Genomic DNA, 11,521 nt, shown 5'->3' on the forward strand with positions numbered 1-11,521 from the left:
CTGATGATGGTGTGTTAGGCTGAGTCGTCGGAGGTTGGGGAGCTCAGCAATTTTTTCCAAAAAATTGCAGTTTCGTCACAGTTAAACACTTGCTTATACGAAGAACCAACTTCTGGAATTATTTTCTTCAGTTCTGCAGTTCTTCAGTATCAGCTGAAGCTCTCTCTTCAGTAAACGTTAAACTATGAAGCTGCTGCAAAGTTCCCAGCAGACTAAGAGAGACCACTTTGCTACGACCAGAACCAATAGTAACATCAGCAGCATTCAAGATTCCTTCTCTGTGTGTGTAAATAGTTTGAATGGCAGAGCAGGCAAGTTCAATGCACGGACAGTGTCCTTACTTCTTTGACCATGATCGAAACGCTTAATTGCATCCAGTTTTACGCTAAGCCTAACACCCTTATTAGTTCCCTTAAGCCAGGGATCGGCAACCCGCGGCTCCGGAGCCGCATGCGCCTCTTTCATCTCTGTGCTGCGGCTCCCTGTGGCTTTGGAAAATAAATGATGAGTATTTAATTAAAATGTATTATATGTTAGTTTGTTACTTTTTGAAATGTAATTCTAAATTTGAAGATTATGGTGATCTAGTACAATCTAAATAAAACGTGTTTTTTTTGTCGCTATTAATATACTTCACCACTGCCAATGCCTGACTCCCACCAGTGCGCGACTTCTTTAATTTTTCGATCCAAGGTAGGCTAAATATGGAGAATTCTAAAAAAAGAAAAGTGTCTGAAGAAAACAGAACGTTTAATGATACGTGGGCAGATTCATTTGCTTTCACTGCTGACGAGACTGGTTTACCGGTTTGCTTAATATGCAATGAGAAACTAGCAAACAACAAAAAGTCAAAAGTCGCAAGACATTTCCAGAATAAACACGCAGCCTTTGCTCAAAAATATCCGGATGGAGATGAGAGAAAAAAATTCGTTTCGGAACTGATGCGGAAGGTTGATCTGAGCAAAAATCATTTCAAGAAGTGGATGAAGTCTGGAAAATCAACTACATATGCTAGTTTTGTTGCCGCTCAGGAAATAGTCAGGCACGGGAAGCAGTTTACAGATGGTGAATATATAAAAGAATCTTTCATTAAGATTTCAGAACATCTATTCACGGACTTTAAAAACAAGAGTGAAATTGTGCAGAAAATCACGGATATTCCCCTCTCTGCAAAGACTGTCAAAGACAGAACCATAAAAATGGCAGAAGACATCACAAGAGAGCAAATTAAAGACATCAATTCAGCTGTGGCCCACTCGATTGCCTGTGACGAGTCTAAAGACAAAGGTGATATTGAACAAATAGCGCTGTTCTGCCGGTATGTAAACTCTGCCGGGCCACAGGAAGAAATGGTTGAGTTGATACCTCTAAAAAGCCAAACACTGGGGGAGGACATCTGTGAGGCTGTCTTGAATTGTTTAAGAGCCAAAGGAATAAAGACCATCCACCTGGTGTCAGTAGCTACTGATGGGGCACCAAATATGACGGGAACACACAAGGGAATTGTGGCTTTACTACAGAAGTCGCTGGACAGAAAGCTGCTGACATTTCACTGCATCTTGCACTGTGCGCTCAAACATTTCCTCCGGAATGCACAGAAGTAATGGATGTTGTCATTCAGATTGTCAATAAAATAATGGCAAAAAGTTTAAATCACCGTCAATTCCGTTTGTTACTGGATGAGCTGGAAAGCACATATTCTGATCTCCTGCTGCACAACAAAGTCCGGTGGCTGTCCAGAGGGGAGGTGCTGAAACGCTTTGTCGCGTGTCTGGAAGAAGTGAAAACTTTCCTGGGCAGCAAAGGGCTCACCTTTCCTGAGCTGGAACAGCCAGAGTGGCTGGAAAAGCTACACTTCATGGTAGACCTGACAGCGCACCTGAACACGCTGAACACAGCTCTTCAGGGGAAAGGACGCACAGCCCCGCACATGTTGGAGGATGTATTGGCATTCGAGCGCAAGTTGAGAGTGCTTGCCAGAGATTTACAGAAAGGCACATTGTCTCACTTCCCCAATTTGAGAGAGTTCAAACAAGCTCACGACATGATAAATTCGGAGTATTTACATTCTGCAATCATCGCAATGCAGACATCGTTTGGGAAACGCTTCTGTGAGTTCAGAGAGGAAAAAAACACATTATCCTTCCCAGTCACTCCCCTAAGCATCGATCCATCCCTACTGAATACGACTCCATTGGCAGGTGTGAGTCAACCTGATTTTGAGATGGAACTGGCTGACATAGCCGACAAAGACATATGGGTGTCCAAATTTAGACGCTTGACAGCAGACCTTGAAGATGTTGCCCGTCAGAAGGCCGTTCTTGCTCAGAATCACAAATGGAGTGATATTGAAAACCTAACCAAACCGGACAAACTTGTGTTCGAAACATGGAATGCTATCCCCGACATTTATGTAACCATTAAAAAGTATGCGCTTGGAATCCTGTCGATCGTTGGATCCACATATGTATGTAAGCAGGTGTTCTCCAACATGAACTTTATTAAAAACAAACATCGCGCACGCCTCACAGATGACAGCTTGCGATCCTGTGTAAAGATGAAGGTGACGTCATACAGCCCTGATGTGCAGACGCTGTGTGCTGAGGTCCAGGAGCAGAAATCCCATTAACCAAGTATGATTAATATTTTAATTGCCTATTATTTTACGTATATTCATACTTCTTCATTGTTCAGTGAAATAGTCCTTTTATTTTTCAGGTTGACAGCTGGCTGACGTTATTTTTGGTTTGCTGCTGGCGGACAATTTAAGTTTGGCGTTTTTCATAAATACAAGAAGGACTGAAATAGACATTGAGTATTTTACTTCAAAGCAACCTTCAACCCAACGTCTTTATTTCGGAGTTCAAAATGTTTTTGTTGCATGCAGAAATGTAATTTCGTTTTCTCTGCAGGAGTTCATCGATTTCATAAATGCAACACATTATAGTTTGTTTATACATAGCATAAAGGCAAAAAAAACGTTGTATGCAGTGTCATTTCATTTTAAATGTCAAACGGGTTTTGTGGCTCCCAGTGTTTTCTTTTCTGTGGGAAACGGGTCCAAATGGCTCTTTCAGTGTTAAAGGTTGCCGACCCCTGCCTTAGGCTTTTCCGATACCTCAGGACACATCTTGGTCATGGATGCACAAAATAAATCGAGATAAAGCACAGATGCTCACAGACACGTGTTTAAGCTGTGGCAGCTTGATGCTGAATGCAGTTCCGGGGGAGGAGCTTGCCTGCTTGGGGCACGCGCTGCTTATTCTCATAAAAGCGTGCAACTCTTCGGTTAGCGGAAACTGGTAACTAATGTAGGTCTTTCGTAATAGCGAGGTGCCGGGAAGCGAACGTTTGGAAAACGGGGGCCACTTGTATTTGTCACAGATTCAGAAAATTAAACTCCATTCCCGTCAAATATGAACATCAGCATAGGGAACACCTCCCATCCCAATCACACCGTGCAGACTTGGTTTAAAGAGAGCAGCAGTAATTACAGTCACTTTTGTACCTGTCTCTGGACTCAGAAACTGTGACGGTTAAATATCCAGCAGGCTGCTTTTTAAACACTTTTCCGAGTGTGAACTCGGTAGTGTTTCGCAAGGTGGGATGACTGAATGAATCCCTTCCCACATTCAGAGCAGGTGAACGGTCTCTCCCCAGTGTGAATTCGCTGGTGTATCTGTAAGTCTGATGACCGGGTAAATCCCTTCCCACATTCAGAACAGGTGAATGGCCTCTCCCCAGTGTGAACTTGCTGGTGTACCAACAGATGAGTTGACCGAGTGAACCCCTTCCCACATTCAGAGCAGGTGAACGGTCTCTCCCCAGTGTGAATTCGCTGGTGTACCTGAAGCATTGTCGACCCAGTAAATCCCTTCCCACACTCAGTGCAAACGAATGGTCTCTCCTCACTGTGAACATGCTGGTGTGTCAGCAGGTTGGAAGACTGAGTGAATCCCTTCCCACATTCAGAGCAAGTGAACGGTCTCTCCCCAGTGTGAACTCGTTGGTGTACCAGCAAGTGAGATGACTTGGTAAATCCCTTCCCACATTCAGAGCAGGTGAACGGCTTCTCCCTGGTGTGAACACGCTGGTGTGCTAGTAGGTGAGATGACCGAGAAAATCCCTTCCCACATTCAGAGCAGGTGAACGGTCTCTCCCCAGTGTGAATTCGCTGGTGTACCAGAAGCCTCGTTGACCGAGTAAATCCCTTCCCACACTCAGTGCAAACGAATGGTCTTTTTCCACTGTGAACATGCTGGTGTGTCAGCAGGTTAGAAGACTGAGTAAATCCCTTCCCACATTCAGAGCAAGTGAATGGTCTCTCCCCAGTGTGAACTCGTTGGTGTCTTAGTAGTTTAGATGGCTGATTAAATCCCTTCCCACATTCAGAGCAGGTGAACGGTCTCTCCCCAGTGTGAACTCGTTGGTGTACCAGCAAGTGAGATGACTTGGTAAATCCCTTCCCACATTCAGAGCAGGTTAATGGCCCCTCCCCAGTGTGAACTCGCTGGTGTCTCATGATGTCCGATGAATTAGTGAATCCCTCTCCACACAGTAATTGTCTCCTTTCCTTGTGAACTCACTGATATCTCTGCAAATGGGCTGAGTGAGTGAATCTCTTCCCACAAGGAGCAGGTGAACAGCCTCACACTGGTGTGGATTTTATTTGGAGATACAGCAATTAACCTATTATTCGATAAATCCTTGGACTGTGAGAGGAAACTAGAGCACCCGGAGGAAACCCATGTGGTCACAGCAAAGATGTACAAACTCCTTCCAGACAGTGTCTGAACTGAAATCCAAACTCCGACACCCCAGTCTGTAATCTTCAGTTTGGATGACTGAATTCTGCAGAACAGGCGAACCGCCTCACTATAGTGTGAACTTGCTGACGTATCTTCAGGCTGGATGACTGAGTATATCCCCTCCCAACAAGCAGATCATTGGCCTCTCCCTAGTGTGAACCCACTGGTTTTTCTGCTGTTTGACTGAGTGAGAGAATTCGTTCCCACCCTGACAGAGCAGGTGAATGATATCTCCCTGCTATCAATTGTCTGCCAATTCACCAAGTCCGATGTTAGTCAGAGTGAATCCGTGTCAAATCAATGCAGTTGAAGAACTGATCTCTGGGGAACAAATGCTGGTGTGTTCTCAGCACCCCAGTCCCAGCAAATTACTCTGAGTTAAAATAGAATGGTTCCTTTCAGACACAAAACACAGGTCCAGCAGGGATGAGATACACCTTCATCTCCAAGGATCGACAACTGATCGATCAGTGCTACAAAGGAAATATCTGGTCACTCCTTTGATAGTCTGAAGACAATTAGATGCTTTATCTCCTGGTGGGTTCACCCAGATTTCACCCCAACACCAAACACTTGTTCGGATTCTCCTTGCTGTGAGTGCTGTGCTGTCTTCTCAAACATCTCCTCCTCTACAGTCAGAGACTGATTGTTTTCAAGTGCTGGTGAGCTGACAAAGACAGCAGAATTGATGTGTTTTTGTTTTCACGATTCCCAGATATTCTTTTCTGTTTCTAATCTGTAAAAGAGATTTACAAAACTCATCAATGAGTGAAGGACAAATCAGCTCATTTCACTCTCAATGTGAGCTCTAACATTACACTGTTCCAGCGAGCTTCAGCACAAGTTGGAGGAACAACTCCTCAGTCTCTCGCTGGGCTCTGTCCAGGAATCTGGACTGACTAGTTCTCTGTCTATCAGCCTGTACCAGAATGGACATGTCTGCCCATCATCAACCTGTGTCTTGGCTCAGTTTGTCTCTCCCGGTCAGTATTATTTCAGGTTCTGGGCACGTCCCACAGAGCTACAAAGAGCACATGATATAACACGGCTGCTCTGGAGGCTTTCTAAGAACTTTAACCCTCCTCCCCTACCAGTGTGATTGCTGCTGGTCACTGGTTACCCCAGACAAAGGTGTCTGATATCAGTCTGTTCCCAGAGAGAATGGGACTAAACATGTTCTCGCAGGTAGAAAGATCCAGAAGCAGGAGAGGTAGAAAATTGGTGATTTGCTGAACAACAAAGTGAATGTAAGGGTTTTGTTTTCTATTCCATTCAGCACTGACTGACATTTTAATTGAATGGAACGGAGAAACACTACCTTGTTTTTAAGACCCAGTCTCAGTTAAACAGATTATTAACCAAGAAGGCGACTCTTGTAGGAGCTCCAATGAAAGTCATATATTCCCATTTTAGACTGCTGCAGCTGAAAACTGCAGCTTCATCGATGGACCATACAGTTAGAAAAATCATTTTAATGTAATTTTTAAAAATCAACTGTCGTCACTGGTGTGGTCACCCTTTAAGACAGTAGTAAAGAGGAGGTGACTCTAGTTTGAAAGCTCGTTTAAGGAAATGTGGCTTTTGCCTACCAATACAGACTATTCTGCTAGTAGATGTACAGTATCAGGTAAATAAAACTAGATAACAGCGCAAGATTGCTATTCTAAAGGTACATTAAAAACTGCTGGTGTTTTTATTTTACATTCCGCACACAGCGATACAGCTCGATGGCTTCACAATTCACTGCCAAGATAGGACTGCTGAGTCTTTCCAAGGCAGAAGAGGTGGAGTATGCAGTTGTGGTGGTGCCCTCCCAATCCTCGAACCTTGAACATCTAGTGATCAAGTGCCCTCCCTTCTATCTGCCGTGAGAGTTTTCAGCCATCACTGTCGTAGCAGTGTACAGGCCACATCAGGCCAGTGTCATACAAGCTCCAAACATGAAACAGCACATCCTGATACCTTCCCTATCATTCTGGGCAATTTTAACCAAGTCAGCTTAAAAAGTCTCACAAATTTCCACACACATGTACAGTGGAAATTATTGTAACTGGCTGCATCACCGTCTAGTATGGGAGGGGGAGGAGTTAACGTACAAGATTGAAAGAAGCTGCAGACATTGTGAACTCAGCTCCATTATGGGCACTCGCCTCTGAAGCATTCAGTATATCTTTGAGGATCGATGCCTGAACAAGGCAGCGTCCATCATTCAGGCTCCCCATCACCCAGGCCATGACCTTTTCTCATTGCTACCATCAGGAAAGAGGCACAGGAGCCAAACTCAAGGATTCAGGAACAGTTTCTTCCCTTCTACTACCAGGTTTCTGAATGGACATGGAACTCATGAACCCTACCTCACTACTTTTTTTTACACTACATATTTAATTTTCTGTTAAACATTTTAACTGTAATTGGCTATTTTTATGATTATATATTGCACTGTACTTCTGCCGCAAAGACAACACATTTCCCGACACGTGCCGGTGATATTAGACCAGAATCTGAACTGGAAACTCTTGTTCCAGATCCTTGGATTCCGACAGATGAGGCTCGGCTGTGTCTGGGAGATGAACCGGCTGCCAGTCCCTCAGCCTGCGGACTGAGGGGAAAGCCTTGGCAGCATCAGCCATTGCTGCCTCCGGACGAGACATTTTCACGAACCCCGGACCCGTCACGGGCCCCGCGATACGCATGCGCCGCAAGATGGCGTCGGCAGCACCCATCATCAGTGGAAAATTCCCCGGGGTTCGGGTGTGAAGCGTGGAGCTGAGAGAGAGGGGGAAAGACGCGGGACCATCCCGGGGTCCGGAGTGTGTCCGGCGCCCGGGGTAACTGTCCCTCAGTCCGGCTGCGGACGCCGGGCTGATGAAAACCCGCCGGAACCCCGCTCCTACCTGCTCCCGGTGCCCCAGAGCCGCTTCTCCACTGGGCGCATGCGCGGATTTGGCCGCTTGCTGTGATCTATGCGCATGCGTCCAGGTTGACAGCGGACGGACGGTGATTTCTGAAGCGCTGTGCTTTCTGGGTATGTGCGGTGCCATTTCAAGGTTCAAAGTACATTTTATTATCAAAGTAGAGATGTCACCACATAGAATCCTGAGATTCATTTTCTTGTGGGCATACTCAGTAAATCTATAAAATAATAACTATGACAGGATTGCTGAAGACAGCAAGCTGTGCAAATCCAAATAGAAATAAACAGCCAGAACATGAAATAATGAGATAAAGAGCCCTTTAAAGTGAGATAATTAGTTGTGAGAACATTTCATTGATGGGGCAAGTGAAGTTGAGTACAGTGGTTATCCCTTTTTTTGTATTGGAGCTAATGTCTGAGGGGTAGTAACTGCTCATAGACCTGGTTATGCGAGTCCTGTGGCTCTTGTACCTTCTACCTGGTGTCAGCAGTGAGAAAAGAGCATGTCCTGGGTAGTGGGGATCCGTGACGATTGGTGATGCTTTCATACAACAATAGTTCATGTAGATGTGCTCAAAGGTAGGGAGGGATTTACCTGTGATGAGGGCCAAATCCACTACCTATTGGAAAACATTCTCCAGTTCTGAAATACTGGCTGTTAATTCCACTCCACTGATGCTGTTTTACTGCTGAGTTCCTCCTGCGTTTTGCAGTAATAAACAACTTTTTTAACCTCTCTCTCTGGCAGTACGTGGTACCCACTGCTTCAATCAGTTTCTAAATGTAGCTGATCTTTCATTTGTAGCCACGTCCTCCTGGTCTGATTCTTTCCTCTCCTCTGTAGACTCTAGCCCCCATCGGTTTCTGGGGCCCCACAGCCCAGCCTGTTTGGTGTCTGATCAGTTACTTACCATTTCCTTCATGATGCACACTGAGAACCACCTGAACCCAGATTAAACCAGAACTCAATGGCTCCAGGTAAGATCACAGGAAAGCCCGGTCCCCAGGGCTCAGGGCAGCACCTCCCTCCCTAATGCTGGCACTTGACAGCCCAGGGAGTATTGGGGAACTTGAGACAGTGCGAGTCAGAGAAAGAGAGGGAGACGAGGAGGAGAGAGTGGGAGAGCAGGAGAGATGGAGAGGGAAAGGGTGAGAGAGAAAGAGAGAGGGAATGGAGAGAGTGAGGAAGGGGAGAGGGGAGGGGGCAGAGAGGTGGAGGGGAGAGAGAGGGAGGGAAGGGAATGGAGAGAGATAGAGAAATGGGAGAGGGGTAGGGAGAGAAAGGTGTAGAGGGGTACAGAATGAGTGGGAGGGAGAGGGAGACGGGGAGAGAGGGTGGAAGATGGAGAGAGTGAGGAAGGGAGGGGGAAGCAAGAGAGGGAGGGGATGGGGAAAAGGGTGGGGGAGGAGAGATAGAGAAGGATAGGAAGAGGGGACAGAGAGAATGAGGGAGAGAGGGAGGGGAGAGGGGAGGAGAGAATGGGAGATGTGCAGGGACAGAGGGAGAGGGGCTAGAGAGAGGGAGAGTGAGAGAGGATGGAGTGAGAATGACAGTGGGTGGAGGGAGAGAGGAAGGGGAGAGTGGGAGAGGGCAGGAGACAGGGAGGGAGAGAGTGAGATTGGTGCAGAGGGTGAGAAGGGGAGAGAGAGAGTAGGAGAAGGAGAGAGAGGGAGAGAAAGAGGTGGAGAGAGATGGGTGGGGGGCGTGAATGTTTATCGGCATTCGGCCGATCAGCTCATTTTGTGGATGATCAGTAATTGTTTCTGCTCCATTAATTATTTGATGTAAATCTAACAAAGTGATTTCTTGTGGTTTAACACAGGTACTGTCGTTTTTGTTTGTAAATATTTACAGAACTGCCTATGGCTGAATCTGGAAGGAACATGAAACAAATTATAAAATAAAGTTTGTTACAGGCTCCTGATGTTATGTCCATCTTTTTAACCAACACTAAGAGCAACCTAACCCCTCCCTCCTACCTATTCCTCCAGTTTTCTATCTTGCATATATGTATCTAATATTTGTTAAATGTGTTGGTGCGTGGCCAAGTGGTTAAGGTGTCGGTCTAGTGATCTGAAGGTCACTGGTTCGAGCCTCAGCTAAGGCAGCGTGTTATGTCCTTGAGCAAGGCACTTAACCACACGTTGCTCTGCGATGACACCGGTGCCGAGCTGTATCGGCCCTTGCCCCTCCCTTGGACAACATCGGTGGCGTGGAGACGGGATACTTGCAGCATGGGCAACTGCCGGTCTCCCATACAACCCTGCCCAGGCCTGAGACCTGGAAACTTTCCAAGGCACAAATCCATGGTCTCTTTAAACTAACGAATGCCTAATAATAAATAATAACTTTACAAGGTGAGATGACTGAGTGAATCCCTTCCCACATTCAGAGCAGGTGAACGGTCTCTCCCCAGTGTGAACTCGCTTGTGTCTCATCAGATACGCTAACCCAGTGAATCTACAGAGCAAACACGAGGAAATCTGCAGATGCTGGAAATTCCCCTCTCTCTACCTGATGCCTGCAGCGAGGAGAGAGCATGAACTGGGTGGTGGGGATTTCAGATGACGGACGCTGCTTTCCTATGACAGGGTTTCATGTAGAAGTGAGTAAGAACGTAACACGGTGGGACATTCGGAGCTGAATTAGACCATTCAGCCCATCGAGTCTTCTCCGCCATTCCATCATGGCTGGTCCTGGTTCGCACTCAACCCCATACACCTGCCTTCTCACTACATCCTTTGATTCGCTGACCAATCAGGAAATGATCAACTTCAGCCCTAAATTTGCACATGGACCTGGCCTCCACCACAGACTATGACAGAGTATTCCACAGATTTACCGCTTCCTCGCCAAAAAATTCCTACTTACCTCTGTTCTAAAGGGGCATCCCTCAGTTTTGAGGCTGTGCCCTCTAGTTCTGGATGCCCCCCACCATAGGAAACATCATCCCCACATCCAGCATATCTAGTCCTTCAAGCATTCGATAAGTTTCAAAGAGGTCTCCCCATATTCTTCTACATTCCAGTGAGTAACACTCCTCGTGTTAACCTCTTCATTCCCAAAATCATCCTCGTGAACTCTCTCCAATGACATCCATCTTGAGATGTGGGGTCAAAACTATTGACAATACTCATGTCTGACCTGACTAGTGTCTCATAAAGGCTCAGCATTATCTCCTTGCTTTTATATGCTATTCCCCTTGGAATAAATTCCAACATTGCATTTGCCTTCTTTACCACCACTCAACCTGTAAATTACCCTTCTGGGAGTCTAGCACAAGGACTCCTAAGTTGATCAGCACCTCCGATGTTTGAAGTTTCTCCCCATTTAGACAATGGTCTGCACTGCTGTTTCTTTTACCAAAATGCATTATCATACATTTCCCAACACTGTCTCCCATCTGCCACTTTCTTGCCCATTCTTCCAATTTGTCTAATCCTGCTGCAATCACATTTCTTCCTCAGTGCTACCTACCCTCTACCTAACTTCATATCATCCACAAACTTAGCCAAAAAGCTATCAATACCACTATCTAAATCACTGACAAACAACGTGAAAACTAGTGGTCCTAATACTGACCCCTGAGGAACACCACTAGTCACCGGCAGCCCCTTTCATTCCCACTCGCTGCCTCCTGACAGTCAGCTATCCATGACAGTATCCTTCCTTTTTAAAATCTTGTTAAGCAGCCTCATGTGTGGCACCTTATCAAACACCTTCTGAAAGTCCAGGTGACATCCACTATGTCTCCTTTGTCTTGTTACTTCCTCGAAGAACTCTAACAGATTTGTCAGG

At 46.0% G+C, this 11,521-nt stretch overlaps 1 protein-coding gene across 1 annotated transcript; it reads right to left on the reverse strand.

Moving 5' to 3' along the window:
- Window positions 1-3,558: 3,558 nt before the first annotated feature.
- Window positions 3,559-7,756, reverse strand: LOC132381629 (zinc finger protein 239-like). Its single transcript, XM_059951178.1, has 2 exons — window positions 7,703-7,756; window positions 3,559-5,544 (listed from the first exon to the last, which is right to left on the reverse strand). Exon 2 carries the CDS (start codon window positions 4,520-4,522, stop codon window positions 3,560-3,562), a length of 963 nt encoding a protein of 320 aa, XP_059807161.1. The 5' UTR covers window positions 4,523-5,544; window positions 7,703-7,756; the 3' UTR covers window position 3,559.
- Between the last annotated feature and the right edge of the window lie 3,765 nt (window positions 7,757-11,521).

The sequence above is a fragment of the Hypanus sabinus genome, chromosome 26 (assembly GCF_030144855.1).
Source record: "Hypanus sabinus isolate sHypSab1 chromosome 26, sHypSab1.hap1, whole genome shotgun sequence".
In the NCBI taxonomy this organism is placed as follows: domain Eukaryota; kingdom Metazoa; phylum Chordata; class Chondrichthyes; order Myliobatiformes; family Dasyatidae; genus Hypanus; species Hypanus sabinus.